This window comes from Hyaena hyaena, unplaced genomic scaffold (assembly GCF_003009895.1).
Source record: "Hyaena hyaena isolate Hyena2069 unplaced genomic scaffold, ASM300989v1 scaffold_131, whole genome shotgun sequence".
NCBI lineage: Eukaryota > Metazoa > Chordata > Mammalia > Carnivora > Hyaenidae > Hyaena > Hyaena hyaena.
Window position 1 is genome coordinate 474,094 of NW_024080761.1, and position 15,424 is coordinate 489,517.

At 53.9% G+C, this 15,424-nt stretch overlaps 1 protein-coding gene across 1 annotated transcript in view; it reads right to left on the reverse strand.

Moving 5' to 3' along the window:
- The window catches only part of LOC120235370 (tyrosine-protein phosphatase non-receptor type substrate 1-like), a 41,945-nt gene that overhangs the window by 8,020 nt on the left and 18,501 nt on the right, over positions 1–15,424 (reverse strand). Inside the window, exons 3-7 of the mRNA XM_039237673.1 lie at positions 14,067–14,420; positions 9,278–9,598; positions 8,348–8,689; positions 6,260–6,367; positions 3,540–3,564 (exon numbers count right to left, since the gene is read on the reverse strand). Of these exons, the coding sequence (XP_039093604.1) occupies positions 3,540–3,564; positions 6,260–6,367; positions 8,348–8,689; positions 9,278–9,598; positions 14,067–14,420 (1,150 nt within the window). The remainder of the gene's footprint in view (positions 1–3,539; positions 3,565–6,259; positions 6,368–8,347; positions 8,690–9,277; positions 9,599–14,066; positions 14,421–15,424) is intronic.

Here is a 15,424-nt window from a genome sequence, read left to right on the forward strand (position 1 = left end):
GCCAGCGCTGCATGGGCACCACCATTGCCGCTCGCCAGCTATCGCTTTGGTTTAGAGAGATGAAAGGGAGCAAGCAATCTCACGGCTCCCTTGGTAGGTTCACGTTGGAAAAATAAAAAATAGGCAGAAAACGGCTGGCTTCTTTGGGGAAGGAAAACATGAGAGCAGTGATGGGCAGCATGAGCTTCGGCATCAGGAATGTGGGCTGGCCTTTGGTGCTGGCACCTGCTAGCTGTGGGACCCTGGGAATGTCACACGGCTTCTCTGGGCCTCGGTTTCTTCCAGCACACGCACGGACAAGAATGACCCTCTAGAAGAAGGGTTCTCAAAGGGTTGGAGGCAGCAGCGTCAGCACCACTTGGGAACTCGTTAGAAATGGAAATTCTAACAGAAAGTCTGGGGCGGGGGTGCCCAGTAATCTGTGTTCTAACAAGCCATCTCGGAGGTTCTGCCACACACTTGAGTTTGAGAAGCTCTGTTCAATTAAAATGGGATGATTGTAAATCAGAGGGTTTTTGCTATAATTAAAAGCACCAACGGGCTGCTGTAGGAAAAGGCATAGATCGCTTCCTGGAATGCAGTAAGTGCTTGATAAATGTTTGCTGCTGAGGCTGTTATTGTTATTATCGACACTGCCCCTTTCTTTTGGGAACTTATCGTCTAATTGGGGAGATAGGACAAGTAAAAAATAAGTACAGCAATAAGAAAAAAAGAGAATAAAAAGGAGCAGTCCTTCTCTGAGGCCGTGAAGCCATTTGAGAAGGAGAGTTTTAGGGATTCAGGGGAGGAGGGGATAGGGATTGGGGCCATGGTTTGGGCTGGCATTCGTTCATTACTCATTCGTCTGTTCGTTCAACACACTTTAACTGAGCACCTACTCCATTCCAGGCATGGTGCCAAGTTCAGCAGTCACTGGCAGGGAACAAGAGGGAAAGGCTCCCCGCCCTCGGGGGCGTGGGTTACAACATGGGGCAAGCGCAGAGACAGCTTGAATACAGCACCATGGTGTCTCTGCAGGGGCACCAGGAGAGCTCACAGGAGGGGCCCCTGTCCCTGGGGATGGTAACGCCCTCGCAGAACCCGGAGGAAGAGCAGAAGGTAAGCAGATGAAAGGGTGAGCTCCCGCATCGCACATCTCCAGGGGGCGCTGTTCACACAGCCCCTTGTGACCACGGGGGCCTCTGGCGCAGCACAGATCCTGGGTGGCGCCTGAGCACATCTCAGGGAAAGAGGCCAGCCCGCAAGGGCTAGAGGGGGAGCGAGGACACAGCGTGTGGGAGGCTGTGAAGGGAGTGCAGCCCGGCTGAGTCACTGAGCACGAGGGATGGGGAGTGGCCAGAAATGAAACTGTCCAAGTTAGTGGAGGCCAGACCACAGGGGGCCTGAGGGCCCCAGTAGCGCGGCTGGATTATGTTGAGGGCCATAGGGAGCCACTGGAGGTTTTCAGGCAAAGGACAGAATTCAAGTCTTACCCTTGGAAAAGAGTGTTCTCACCACACACATACACTCAGCGCCCACATTGCCTCCAACCTTGGGACTGTCCTCGACTCTGCAATCCATCAGCAAGCCCTCCTGACTCAACCTCCAAAACATATCCAGAATCTGACCATTTCTCAACATCCCACTGCTATGGTCCAGGCCACCATCATGTGCTTGGACCGCAGCAGCAGCCTCCTCCCAGGCTGCTCTGCCTCCTCCACCCTCAGCTCCTACAGCTTGATCCCCGCACGGTGGTCAGGGTGGCACTTTTAAAAACAAACGTCAGATCCGTCTCCCTCCTAAGGTTCCTCGTCCCACTGGGAGTAAAACCCTAGACCATTGGCCTCCACCCCAGAACCCGAGTTCCTGCTCTGCATTTGGAAATCCACAAAGCTCTTAAAAAGAAAGAAAGAAAGATTTGCACAACCTATTTGTTAGTAAAACCTGACCTGAACCAACATGAAGCTATTTATGGCTTTTATTTATTGCCCGTGCGGGGCATGCCCATGCAATTTATTTATTGTTTCCATGCAGGTACATTCAAGTGGTAGATTATGGGGATCTCTGGATCTCTCCACTGGGGGTGAATATCAGGGGCTTTCCTTTAGAAGCTGAAAGTCTGAATTAGTAACAAACCTGGCTGCGTGGCCTTGGGCTGAAGCCGTGGACTTGAATCTCCCTAGCCTCATCTCTTGCCCTTCTTCATTCCTTCTGCCCCAGCACACAGGCCTCCTCTGGCCCTCCTGCTTTGTCCATGTCCACTCTCTAGCCCGGGGACAGCCCTCCTTCACAGCGCCCTGGCTCAGGCCCCTGCTCCCGGCCTAAACTAGCTCCCACCATTCATCTCCATCCCCTTGCTGGGCCTGACTTGTCACTGCCTGGCATGACAGTCCACATTGCTTGCTTCTCTCATTGGAGTCTGAGCCCCACGAAGGCCTGGATTCTTGCTCACTGTTGTATCTCCAGCACCCAGAACAGCTGGCACATAGTAGGGACTCAGCAAAAATCACTGCAAACATGAACCAACAAACGAATGTACCATCTGTGACATAATGTCACCCTTAGCCTTTGACCAGGCCTGGGCTCCAGGAGGGCAGACGGTTTCTACCCTGTGTATCTAGGCGTTCCCAGGGGCACCCGTGCCAAGGAAGTCAACACACAGTGAAGGAATGAAGGCAAGAGCAAAGTGTCCAGCTTGGATCTGGGAGCTGTGTGTGCAGCAGCTTTCTGCCTCCACCCAGATGAGATTTGATAAAGGCCTCGCTGTCTGTGGACAGCAGGCAGGAAAGCAGAGCCTCTGTGTGCAGAAATCCCCTCATTTGAGACAATCATGAAAAACAGAGCCGGCAGAGCAGCTGACAAAGGAGAGAAATGGGAAGGTTGCCTGGCACAGGAGTGTCAGTGGGTGTGGACTCTGCTTTGCAGGTTTTAGACATTGCCAACCAACCACTAACCAACCAACCAACCACCAACCAACCAACCAACCAACAACCAACCAACCAACCTACCAACCAACAAACAACCAATAGCTAACCAACCAACAACCAACCAACCAACCAACCAACCAACAACCAACCAATAGCTAACCAACCAACAACCGACCGACCAAACACTAACCAACCAACAACTAACCAACCAACAACCGAACAACCAACCAACAACTGACCGACCAATAGCGAACCAACCAACAACCGGCCAACAACCAAACACCAACCAACAACTAACCAACCAACAACCGACCAACCAACCACCAACCAATAGCTAACCAACAACCCACCAACCAACCAACCACCAACCAATAGTTAACCAACCAGCAACCCACCAACCAACGAACCAACAACTAACCAACCAACCAACCAACCACCAACCGACCAACCAACCAACCACCAACCGACTAACCAACAGCTAACCAACCAAAAACTGACCACCAACCAACCAACCAACCACCAATCAACCAACCTACCAACAGCAAACAAACCAACCAACCAACCCACAACCAGCCAACCTACCAACAACCAATGAACCATTGCAGAGGCATCCTAGCCCAGCAGTGCACTTACCTCGTAGAAGAAGTGGAGCCCTTGGCTGAAAGAGAAAAAGAAAAAAAGAAGAAAGACCAGTTATTTAACCTAGAAACACTGTTCTTCTGTAACTCTTTTGGGGGTGCGGTGGGGCAAAGGTTTGCTTCCAGGGAGGCTGTGAGGCATTGCTGAAATCGCCTCCTCTGAACCACAGGAAACCCCCATGTCCACTCCAGTGGGGTGGCCCATCATCTTCCATCAGGAGGACCAGTAGACTGGGCCTTCTTGCTTTCTAACTTCTGGGGTTTACTAAGGTCAGATCTCAAAGCAGCCTTCAGCCCAAGAGGGGCCAACTGCCCTGCCTCTGTCTGGGCCTCACTCCTTACCTGAGACCCTACAGGAGCCTGGGTCCCAGCCAGGGCCCTTCACTGCTGGAGGACAGATTCCAGTAGCACTAGAGTTGGGGGAGCAGGTGCGTATCCCACGTCCACCTCCAGCTCACTCACTGTGATCCTGGTGGGTCACTTCCCCTCTTTGAGCTTGGATTTCAGCTCTCCAGCTCACAGGGTTGGGCTGGACATCCATTTATTTTCACGTCACCACTTTCCGAAAAAGGATCTTAGGAGGGAGGAAAGGGTCCATCTGGTTCAGAGATTTTAAGCCTATGATATGGGGCATCCCACAGAGAAGCTGCTGGGGTTTGGCCACTCTTGGACTCCCATTCCACTGTGAAATTGTAATTAAAAAGCAACCTGCACACCAAACGCGCTCTGCACTGCGCTTCAACAGGCTGGAGGCTGCCACAAGGCAAGAATTCTCCCTGCTGGGTGAACGCCTGGTGCCTGGGCAGGCGGTGGAGTTTTAGGGGACTGGGTACCAGTTGGTAAACCTGCAGCTCGGCATCCAATGTCCGAATGAAACTGATGGGTTGCAAAGTGCCAGGACATGGGTTGTCTCAGGGAGTCTAATGACAGGACACCGATCACTCACTTTACACCAAAGAGACTCGGCATCTCCCTGGGGGCACACAGCTGGTAAGCAGTAGAGCTGAAATCAGGACATTTCACAGCTAGGATCTGAAGTAGAGGATGGGCAGACCCCTCCAGGGACCAATGAGAAGGGACATCTCATTAGGGCAGAGATGATGTGCAGAGTGGATCGCTGGGGTCCCACTGACCAGGATTGAATCCCGGCCCCACCACTTACCAGTTGTGGGGCCCTGGGCAAGTTTTAGAACATCTCCGTGCCTCAGTTTCCTCTTCTGTAGAAGTGGGTTAGTAACACCACTACAGAAGTCTGTGGTGAGAACAATGCCTGGCACATCAGGAGAACTGAGGGGGTGTTAGTTGTCACTGTCACCAAGCTTATCTGTGACAGCTGGGCTCTGCACCCAAAGAGACCCATCACCCAGGGGCTGGGATCACACTAATGGCCATCCCTGGGTGCTCCCGGATGGGCTGGCTTGCCACCCTCACTGGGCAGTGGACCCTGGCTTCGCCACCCTTCCTGTGTGAAGGCTCTCCTTGGACTTGAGGGAAAAACCACCGGGTAGATTACCTGCTGGAAACCTTTCCAGATGCCAGATGCCCAGATGGGGAACTACAGCTTGGCCAGGACTCACAGCCAAGTGTTTCCAGCCAGTCCAGGAAGGTGGGGAATTTGGGGGCCGGAGGGGAGGGGGTGCAGAGGAGATGTGTGAGCCCAGCCTAGGGGTCTGGGTGCAGAGAGGCAGCTCGGGACAGCACTTTGCACTTCACAGTCTGTGGCATATGGTGGGTCACAACCAGCATTTTAGAGAATTTAGTATAGACTAAGACAGAAAAGAAAATATCAGAGTTCCAATTTTATCTATAGGAGTGTGGGGTGCGCTTGGTTGAGATATGAAGTGTATTTCTATAACTTGGAGTCAGTAAGTGTCAAAAACACTGGCTGGAAATGGTCTCTTCCGAGAGGGGCAGAGAGGACCTGCATTTTCTGAGGTCTGAGGATGTGTTCAGAGCCCTAGCATATGACAAAGGTCTGGAAACCTGAGTTGTCTGACTCCAAAATCAGAGGCCTTGTCACAGCAATAACTACACATACACACACACACACACACACACACACACACGCACGCACTCAAACAAGGGCACGATATCCTAGATTTGAACTTGTACCCTCCTGCTGGGAAGCCAAAGGCTGTGCACCTTGCTGCTGTGAGGACAGCTTCCCGGGAAGGTGGTTCATGGTTATGGGCTAACATACAACTCTGACAACAGGCGCTAACATTTATTGAGCACCTGCTGTGTGCCAGGCAACCTCCTCTAACATTTTACGTGACATCATCCATTTAATTTTTCCGGTGGTCTTAGAGAAGGTGCTGGTATGATCCCCCCCCCCCGCCCCAGCCTCCTTCTTAGGGGCTGGACACGTAACCTGGACAGGTAAGAGGGAAGCAGAAGGATGCCGGGGTTCCTGACAAATACCGTTTCCTTGTGAGGCCCTCTTCACACCCTGGTGTCTCCCTGCTTTCCACCTCGGTGGCATTCTCCTGAGGATGTGAGGTCTGGAGCAGGGACGGCTATCTTGCAACCATGAGGTGAGGCTAAGGGAGGGACCCAGCAGAGGGAGGGACCCACCCCCATTCCAGCTTGGTGATGGTGCTAGGCCAGCATCACTGGGTCCCTTGTGGAAGAAACCAGACTTCCTCATGGCCTTTCCCTGTGGGAAGGACAGCCTGGGGGCAAATTCTTGGGGGAGGAAGAGGAAAATCCACGCACCTTTCTTCTGTCGGATTCGGAGGAGGTAGAGGGCTGCGATCAGCAGAGCCACCAGCAAGGCACAAACCACGCCCACCACGATGAAGACGGTCTGGCTTTCGTTTTTGTCTAGGGACCACACGGAACAGAGGCTTCATGTATGCAAATTAAAAACAGTGAAACTTAATACCCACCACCCCTTTTCACCGCTAGGTAGGCATCATCAACTGAGAACATCTGGCCATATGTGTCTGGTGCCACATGGGCACGTTTGGGGTGGGCACACGCTTCCCCACGTGGGTCACCGTGGGCAGTTGGAAAACCACGCTGGTGTGCCAGGAGGGGAGAGGTCTGTGGCTGAAAGCTGTCTGGGAGCCCTGGCTTCAGGATGTGGGCAGGAATCTCACTCCCAAGGGACAGAAACATGTTCCTTCTCATCTGGAAGGAACCACACGGTGGCCACCATGGCCGTCGTGAAACCCCAAATCACAACTGGCCATCACACACAGGCTGGGGGCAGATGGTGACAAATGGCAGACGCGCAGCTGGCTATCAGACTCCGCAGAGCCCTCAGAAGCAGTCTACTTATCTGTGCCCGGGACCTGGACACAGGATCTCTGCACCTAGGACATCTGTAAGGGAGACTGGGTGGGCAGGGCTGGTGCCAGGGCACGTGCAGAGGATCCTGCACTAGAGCACTGTGGGTAGTCAGGAGCAGGGCTCTGGGTCGCAGAAACTTGGGTTCAGGGGCACCTGGGTGGCTTAGTTGGTTAAGTGTCCGACTTTCGCTTAGGTCATGATCTTGCGGTTCGTGGGTTCGAGCCCCGCGTCGGGCTCTGTGCTGACTGCCAGCTCAGAGCCTGGAGCCTGTTTCAGTCTGTGACTCCCTCTCTCTCTGACCCTCCCCTGCTCACGCTGTCTTGGGTTATTGAGGCCAATAATAATCTCTAGCTCATTGAACAGCTCTGAGGAGTACTTCCTATGAACAATCCACCAACAAACTCACTCTTTTCATTTGTTCTAAAAGCCTTTCCTGACTGTCTACTATGTGCCTGGGTGTGTGCCAGTCCTAAAGCTGGGACGCTGAACCAAGACAGCCATGGTCCCTCACGGCTGGTCTCCAAGCTGAAGGGTCAAGTTCATTCTCTTGCCTACTGCCGTAAAGCAAGCAAAGAGGCCCATCGAGAGGCACTGACTGTCCGAGGTCACCCAGCACGTTCGCGACAGAGGCAGAGTCGAAATCCACGTGTCCCTGCTCCTAGGATAGTGCCCATCCTATGAAAACCAGGCATCAGTAACATCAACGGGACACCTCGGAGGGCCCCGCAGCTCCTAGGGCTTCCCTGTTCCCTTACAGGAGGCAGCGAGGAAGGAAATGGTCTCTATCGTAATCCATTCAAAAGGTCAGCCGTGTACAACGCAGAGCCGGGCTAATGGGCAAGTGACAGAACATGCCATAGTGGCACCAGGAGGCCACCTAGGTGCTGCTGTTTTGAAGACAGAAGAGAGATACCTCGACAGTGGGTTGGGAGGGGCTGAAAACAGGAAACCCCGCCACCTTTCACTCTAACACGGAGTAGACTTCCTACATGGGCATATGGACTTTGGCCTAGAAATGCTCTTTGGGAAATCACCCCCCAGAAACAGCTGCACGCATCACAGAGCAGGTGCAAGGGCATTCACTACAGCAGTGATTATACTTGAGATAAGCGGCAAAGATTCTGGGGTGCAGGCTTGTGAAGGCAGCCAGGGAGATCAAGGCCAGGCGGGGAAGGGCAGGAGAGGGAGGCGGCTGGCCTGGCGTGGCGAATTAATCTCTGGCAGGTGAAGGCACAGGAGGCAGGAAGCGAGGGACACTCCTATCGCCCTCCCTCCCAACTTCCTCTAATGCACGTTTATGTCAAAAGACCTACAGAGACAGGTACCAGATGCTTACCAGTGGTCACTCCTGGGAGTGTGGGCTACAGGGGAGGGGCGCTCACTCGAAAATTCTACATCCTATCTCTAGACTTCTCAGTGATCCCATAACAAACGTGAATGACTACTTTTAACGGTAAAAAAGAAAAGATAACATTTACAGCGCCAGGTCACTTGGCAGGTTGGCCTCACCCTGGGTTGTAAGTGTTTCCTGGTCCTTCTGCTGGGCAGAGACCACGAGGGTATGGTTTTTGGTGACCGCGGGCTGCCCGTCATGCTGCACCTGGCAGGTGAGAACCACATTTTCCGTGTGGGCGGATACGTTCACCAGGAGCCAGCTCGTCCAGTTAAAGGTCCCATCCTTGTTCTCTATGAGGTTCAAGGCCAAGGAGGCCGTTTCTGTTCGTGACACATTTCCATTCTCCAACCAGGTCAGCTGGAGGCGCTGGGGGTAGAACTTCTTCACTTGGCAAGTGACCTTCACCTGGTCCCCTGTCGCGGGTTGTTGCTGGGCAACCTCCACGGTGGGTGGAACTGAAACAGCACAGAGCAGAAGCTCTGACCTCATGAAACAGACACGTCACAGGGAAGGGGCTCGAGATCTTAGTTCCCCCCATACAGCAAGGGAGTTACCCAGAACAGTGCTAGGCATGCAGCAGGTACTCAAACAGTGAGGGTAGTGTTTGCATGGGAATGAAATCCCTAAGCACACTGCCCAGTACACAGTAGGTGCTCAAGGACTAGTAGCTCCCATTAAGGTAATAATGAGTGAAATCCAGATACAGGGTCCCTGGCATGCAGTTGGAATAGAATAACTAGCAAAATACATGAAATCACCAAGCTCACACTGGTTGGATTACAGTAGGTGCTCAACAATGGAACGGCTACGGGAAAATAAATGAAACTACCTAGCACAGTGCTTGGCACGTGGTAGGGGTTCACCTGGATTCTACCATATAAAACAGTAGAAGTGACTGTGACTCTGGGTGCCCGGTGATGGGGAGGGTCTGTCAGGAGTCAGGATCCAGGGGGTGGAAGGCTGGGAGCACAGAGTGGGGGAGGGGCAGGCTGGGAGGCTTGGGGGCCCGGCGTGGGCTTGGGCTGGGGGTGACGGGCAAATACCTCGCAGGGTGTCGGACAGGTTGGCCGTCCCACGAAGAGGAGGGCCCCCCTGCAGAGTATCGTGGACCACCTCGCAGATGAGCTGGGAGCGGACGTCCCCCGGGGCCAGCACCAGCGTGGCGCTGCTGGAGACGCTGTAGGAAGCGCTGTCTCCCTCTGGGTCCACGGTGGTCCGGGAGGCTGGCAGCTCGTTCCCGTTTTTGAACCATTTCAGGGTGACGTTTCTGGGGGAGAAGCCGTGGGACTCGCAGGTGAAGTTCACTGGCTGCTGGGGCGCGACCCTGGCCGTGGGGCCCAACACCACGGGGGGAGAGGGTTTGGCTACAAGAGGAGCATTTATGAAGAGTAAGCACGACCGTGGTCATCGTCCCCAACGACAGGTGTGTGACACTGTGCAGAAAGTCACACGGATTCTTTTTCAGCCCTTCTGATAGTGCTGGGAGGGCGGGGTCAGAGATTGACTCGGAGTCGGGGGCAGGGCCCACGTGCAATTCCAGCCTGAGTTCCAGGTCCCCATTGTCCCTGCCAGGGGACTTCCCACCCATGTGGGCATAGGAAGGACATTTCTGGTGGGTGTTACTCTTGGTCTCCACCGTTCTGAGCTGCCTCTCTGGACACGTTACTGACTTCAGAGAGCGTGTGCAGCAGTCAGTGCAGGGGTGGGGGCAGGGGGGGAGCGGGACCCCCATGAGAGCTGGAACCAGGTGTCCAGCCGGCTGGAGGCGGGGACATGGCCCTGCCCAGCGCCCCCTGTGAGATGGGACAGCAGGCCTTTCTCCTTCCCCGGGTGGCAGTGGGGGGCACATGAGGCAATGCAGGCAGTTTTGCTTTGAATTTACCACTGAAAATGCTTCTCCAGAACCACACAAACTCAGATCTATCTTCATCCCAAACTTAATTTACACCTGGAGCTCTCCCTTCAAGTAGTTGTGAATTTACTCTACTTTTCACTCTTTCTACAAATACTCCATAGGGTCTAACCTGCAATCCCTGAATCTGAGAGGGAAGGGATGAGGGGCTGTTTTTCTGAATCTGCGTTCTTCTTTTGGGTCAGTGTTGGGTTGAAAACCAAGATCACTGAGTGCTGAGAAAGCCAAAGGTGGCTAATTTTTCAATTGTGAAATAAATCCAAGGACAGAGATAGTGGCCTCTGGAGCAGGCGGAAGCCCTCCTGGGTCCTGGACGCACACACATCAGTGACTCAAAAGGGAGGGACTTTCACCCGTAGAAGATTCTGTAGGCTGTCTCCAAATTGTTAATTATTGCCTAATACCTTCTGTAACAAACAGAGGAAATATTACAAATATTTACATTTGTAAATATTTAACTTGCTTTCTAAAACTAAAACTCATCGAACGTTTTGGGGACACAGAAAGGAAGTGTCACTTGAATAAGACCGGAGAACACCAGCAGTCCCCTAGAGGGACACGGTGATCAGTTACCATTTGCAGACAGCATTTTGGACACCTGACAAGGGGCTGATTTCCTCCCCTCAGCTCCTCAATCCATCCACCAGCCCTTTGAGGGGAGGCCCCAGTGTGATCCATTTATGGGACGGGGAGGGAGGAACACAGCTGGCCCAGGGCACACAGCAAATAAAGGCTCATGTCCCTGCACACCCGAATGATTAATTTTAGCCTCTGTTCTTTCTTCCTACATCTCCGTGTCTGTTTGCGTACAACGCGTATCAAGATACCACCTTGGTAACATGTGAGGACATATGTCATGCACAGAACCTGGAATACAGTGGGTGCTTAATAAATAACACCTGTGATTAGTATCGTGTGATCTGGTCGTGACTGCTTCTGAAACTGCTTATTTGGTAGGCAGTAAGAGAGCAGAAAGAAAGCCGAGCAGAAACACAGGGAAAGTCCCAAAGCCCGCTCCCTGCAGCTTCCATGCAAAACCCCAAACGAGAAAAGCAGCAGAAACCAACCAGTGATGATTTCTCTCCCTCTCCTTTTAATAATCCCCTCAGGAAACAAGTTTGGCGAATTGGCTTTCAAAACACAAACGAGATCATAGGCGTCTTCCTGCAGATTAGCTATTTACAGAAAGCTGGAAGCGTTTTTGCAAAGGGAAGGACAGATTTTGTCCGTGACATTTGGGTATGTTGAGGCAGAGAGGGCTCTGGGGCTGAGCCGCGAGGCTTTGAGGGGATTCCTGCACCTGTTCAGACACATGTGTGCTTAAAGATGGGAGGGTCCCCCAGATCTGAGCAGGGTGTCGGCCGCTCCTCTTTGGGCCGGAGGGAAGGAAGCAACTCCACCTCAGGCATGTTCCTCCAGAGGGTGTCCTGGCCACTCCATTCAGGCTCATTTTCCGAGGAGCTGGCACGGGCATGGGCATTTCTGAGGCACCCACCCACTGAGAAGCTCCTCTCACAGCCCCAGCAGCACAGGGTGCTGCCTTCGTCAGGTGGAGAAGAAATTCTAGGTTTCCTCTGCATCCATGAACATCCCCTTAGTCGTTAAATAATTCACCTGCCCTGGCTCACATCTGACCAATGAAGGCAGCATTTCTGGGGTGCAGTCAGGGTCTGGGGAGCTTTCTTGGCGTTTCCCAGCTGATCCTAAAGAGCAGCCCAGGTTGGAAGGCACCCCACACCACCCCCAAACCCCACTTCTGCTCCAGGCCTGAAAAGAACAGGGACCCAGCCAAGGTCCCATAATAGCAACATTCACGGGACACTGACCGTATGCCAGGCTCTGCTGTTAGCAGCACCTCCAGTGCATTTGCTTACTCAGTCCCTGCAGCAGCTCTGCGGGGTTGCGCCGTCACAGACAGATGAGGACGCCGGGCCCAACGTGGGGATGACTCATCAGAGGTCACAGCTGGGAAGGCAGAGCTGGGTGGGTCCCCAGGCAGTGGGGTTCGGCCACGCTCTGAGCCGCTGTGTGTGGATACCCAAGAATCACCTAACCCCCACATCCGGGGCTTTCTGGACCTCCTCTGCAATCCTCAGACCCCTGACCAGCAGCCCGATTATCGCCACAGCACAGATGGGACACAGAGCACCTGAGGGACACTGAGACTAGCCCAGGATCAGACAGTTCTGGAAGGGGCACTCAGGGCTCACTGAAGGTCTGTCCTCTCACACGGCTCACTGTGTCCCCCCTTCAAGGCTGGTGTGATGATCCACGTTCTACAGGTGAGGAAACGGAGCCCAGCAAAGGGGGCCGGGTCACAGCCTTGAAGGAACCTCTGATTTGGGACTACCTCCTCCGTGCCAGGTGACACAGAGCACCTCAACTCCTCCAGCTCTCTTAAAAGGAGTCCGAGTATCACCATTTTACAGATGAGGAGACTGAGGCAGAGAGAAACAAGGGGCTGCTCCTCACCGCCCAGCGCATCCCAGGGGGGCTTGTGGGGGCCTCCAGCCTTCTCGTCACATCAGAGCAAATACTCCACCTTCTGGAACCAACAGCAGAGACCCTGTAAGTGCTGCCCAGGGCTGTGGACCCTGTAGCAACAGAGGGGGCGTGGAGCCCGGACGGCTGAGTCTAGAGAATGAACCCTTGCTCACGGGGCTCCAGACGCTCTCTGTGAATGGCTTCCCTGTCATCCTGTCTGCAGAGCCAGGAACAGGGTGCCTGGGTGGTGTGGCTGGGGTTGTGGGGGCCCCTCTGGTCTGCCCAGCACCCCCCCCACCAGGTGCTCAGTGAAGGAGCAACATCCCATGACAGGGAAAGACTCCGGATGCTCTTCTGTGCATGGAGCCGTGTCCTCCACGAACAGGCTCCATACTTCCTGAGATGTTTGTCTGTCTGTCTGATCTGGGGTGTAATGCTGGCCCCGCCTCCTCAAGGACCTGTTTTTGTTAACACTTACTGCTGAAGAACAGAACACACGATTTTCAAGGCGAGGGTTGCAGCATTTCTGAACCTTTGGGAAAACGATGAGAAGGAAAAATGTGGGCTCACTGTTCAAAGCTTCCGCGTAACTCGGTTTTGTGCAGCACCTACTATGCGCTCGGCCCTTCCATGGAAACAATCCAAAGCTGATGCAGGAAAGAGCCTGCCTGGAATCAGATGGGTTCTGGAATGATCTTATTCACTGGACACGTGAGCAAGCCCCTGTCATCTTGTGACCTCGGGCTCTGAATCTGTACATGGGGGGACGGGGCGGGCTGGGCCCCTCATGTGCGGACCTCCCAGGATTTTGGATCCTAGGCCTCAGGCAGAAAACCCTCAAGGGTCAACTTCTGCTTCAAGGCGGCGACCCCCATTCTGGACAATTTCAGTGGGTCCTGAGAATGAAACAAAGAAACTCATTCTCCCCTCCCTGCGCAGGTGCTTGTCCTCACAGGGGGAGGAGAATGGAAGCTTCAGGAGAGAGGAGGCCTTGCCTGTTTGTTCCCTGCTACTCCCACAACGCCCAGAGCAGAGAATGCACACAGCAGGTGCTTAATAAGTGCTGAGTAAAGGGAACCCTGACCACATCGATGTGAGTGCTGTCTGGGGGCAGGGGTGATGTGAGGCCTTGTGACTGAGCGAGTCTCTCAGACTTTCAGTCCCTCATTCTGGAACCAGCCGGGTGGTCAGGTTTGGAAAAGGGAAGAACTCGGGAGCCCACATACTGGAGTTCTAGATTTTCCCACTGTTTTCCAGCCGTGGGGCCTTGAGCAAATAGCAGAGCCTCTCCAGGCCTCAACTTCCCTGATCCGTGGAACAGGCTGATTCAGGGACACCCACCACAGCCCTGATTGTTGGCTGTTGCTCAGACAGTGGAGGGCATTCTTATTGACTTGTCACATCCAGGAGACAAAGGAGGCCCATGCCACACTCACCACTCACGGTGACCTGGGTGCCTGGTCCAGACTTAAACTCCACATCAGGGGTCCCTTTCTGGAACTTCACACAGTAGTAGGTTCCCGTGTCTGCCGGGGTGATGTTGCTGATGCGGATGGAGAAGTCCGTGTTGTTTCTCCTTGTGGCGTCTGCAACAGTTGTTACTCGGGGGAAGTGTCCTCCTCTGAAACTGAAGATTAACTCCTGGTCTGGCCCTGTCCCCCTGAACCACTCCACCTTCCCGATGGGGTGCAGGGAGGTCACACTGCAGCGCAGAGTGGCCGTCTCTCCGGCTGCCACAGACACCGACCTCTCAGGCTGGATCACCTGCAGCTCCGCATCACCTGCCACACCTGGAGGGAACACAAAGCAGATGTTTCTCATCCTTGTGTGATCTCGTCTGTCTTCTCAAGTGTTTATCCACCACAGCTTTTGCTGACCAGTGCACACACATTATTCACATGTGACCCAGTTTACCCACTGGTTTTGTGTCTCAATTTCTGAATCTACAAGATGGGTGGGGCATCCCCTCACCCTCCGCTCTGTTTGGAAAAGAAAACGGGACGACACATAGACGTGACTTAGCACCGCACGGGGCACAGGAAGCTACTGTCCGTCATTCCACGACAGATGAGTGAGTGAGGGTCTGTTGTGCGAACTCAGCTCCCACCCCTGCTGACGTGTCTCCCAGCAGCCCGTGCTGGATGCTGGGGACACTCAGAGGTTGGACGCACATCAGGCCTCAAGGGCTCCCGGGCTGGGGAGCTGGAAGGCTTCCGAGGGGTCAGTGGAGGGGAGAGGCCTGAGCCCTAAACTGGAGAGCAGGGCACCTGGGTGGCTCAGTTGGTTGAGTCCCTGACTCTAGGTTTTGGCTCGGGTCCCCAATCTCACCGTCTGTGAGTCTGAGCCCTGCGTCGGGCTCTATGCTGACAGTGCGGAGTCTGCTTGGGATTCTCTCTCTCCTCCCCTCTCTCTGCCCCTCTCCTGCTCTCATTCTCTCTCTCTTTCACAATAACTAAATACATTTCAAAACTGGAGAGCAGTGGGGCAGAGGACAGAGACTCTGGGCAGAAGACACGGTGGGGGGTGGGGGAGACACAGCCTGGAAGGTACCAGGCATTGTGAAATGGCAAGAGAAGTCGCTGAGACACTCAGGTCACAGCCTGGGCCTGGTATGGAGCAAGGTGGGGGTGGAAGAGAGAGGACCCATAATAAGCCCTTGGAGAAACACAGAGATGGGGAGACAGAGAGGAAGGACAGAGATACAGGCCAAAGAAGAGAGACAGGGCCAGGGACAGTGAGAGAGGGAGCCAGAGAGGGGGAGGAGAGAACAAGAAATGCAGACACGGAGTGGTGG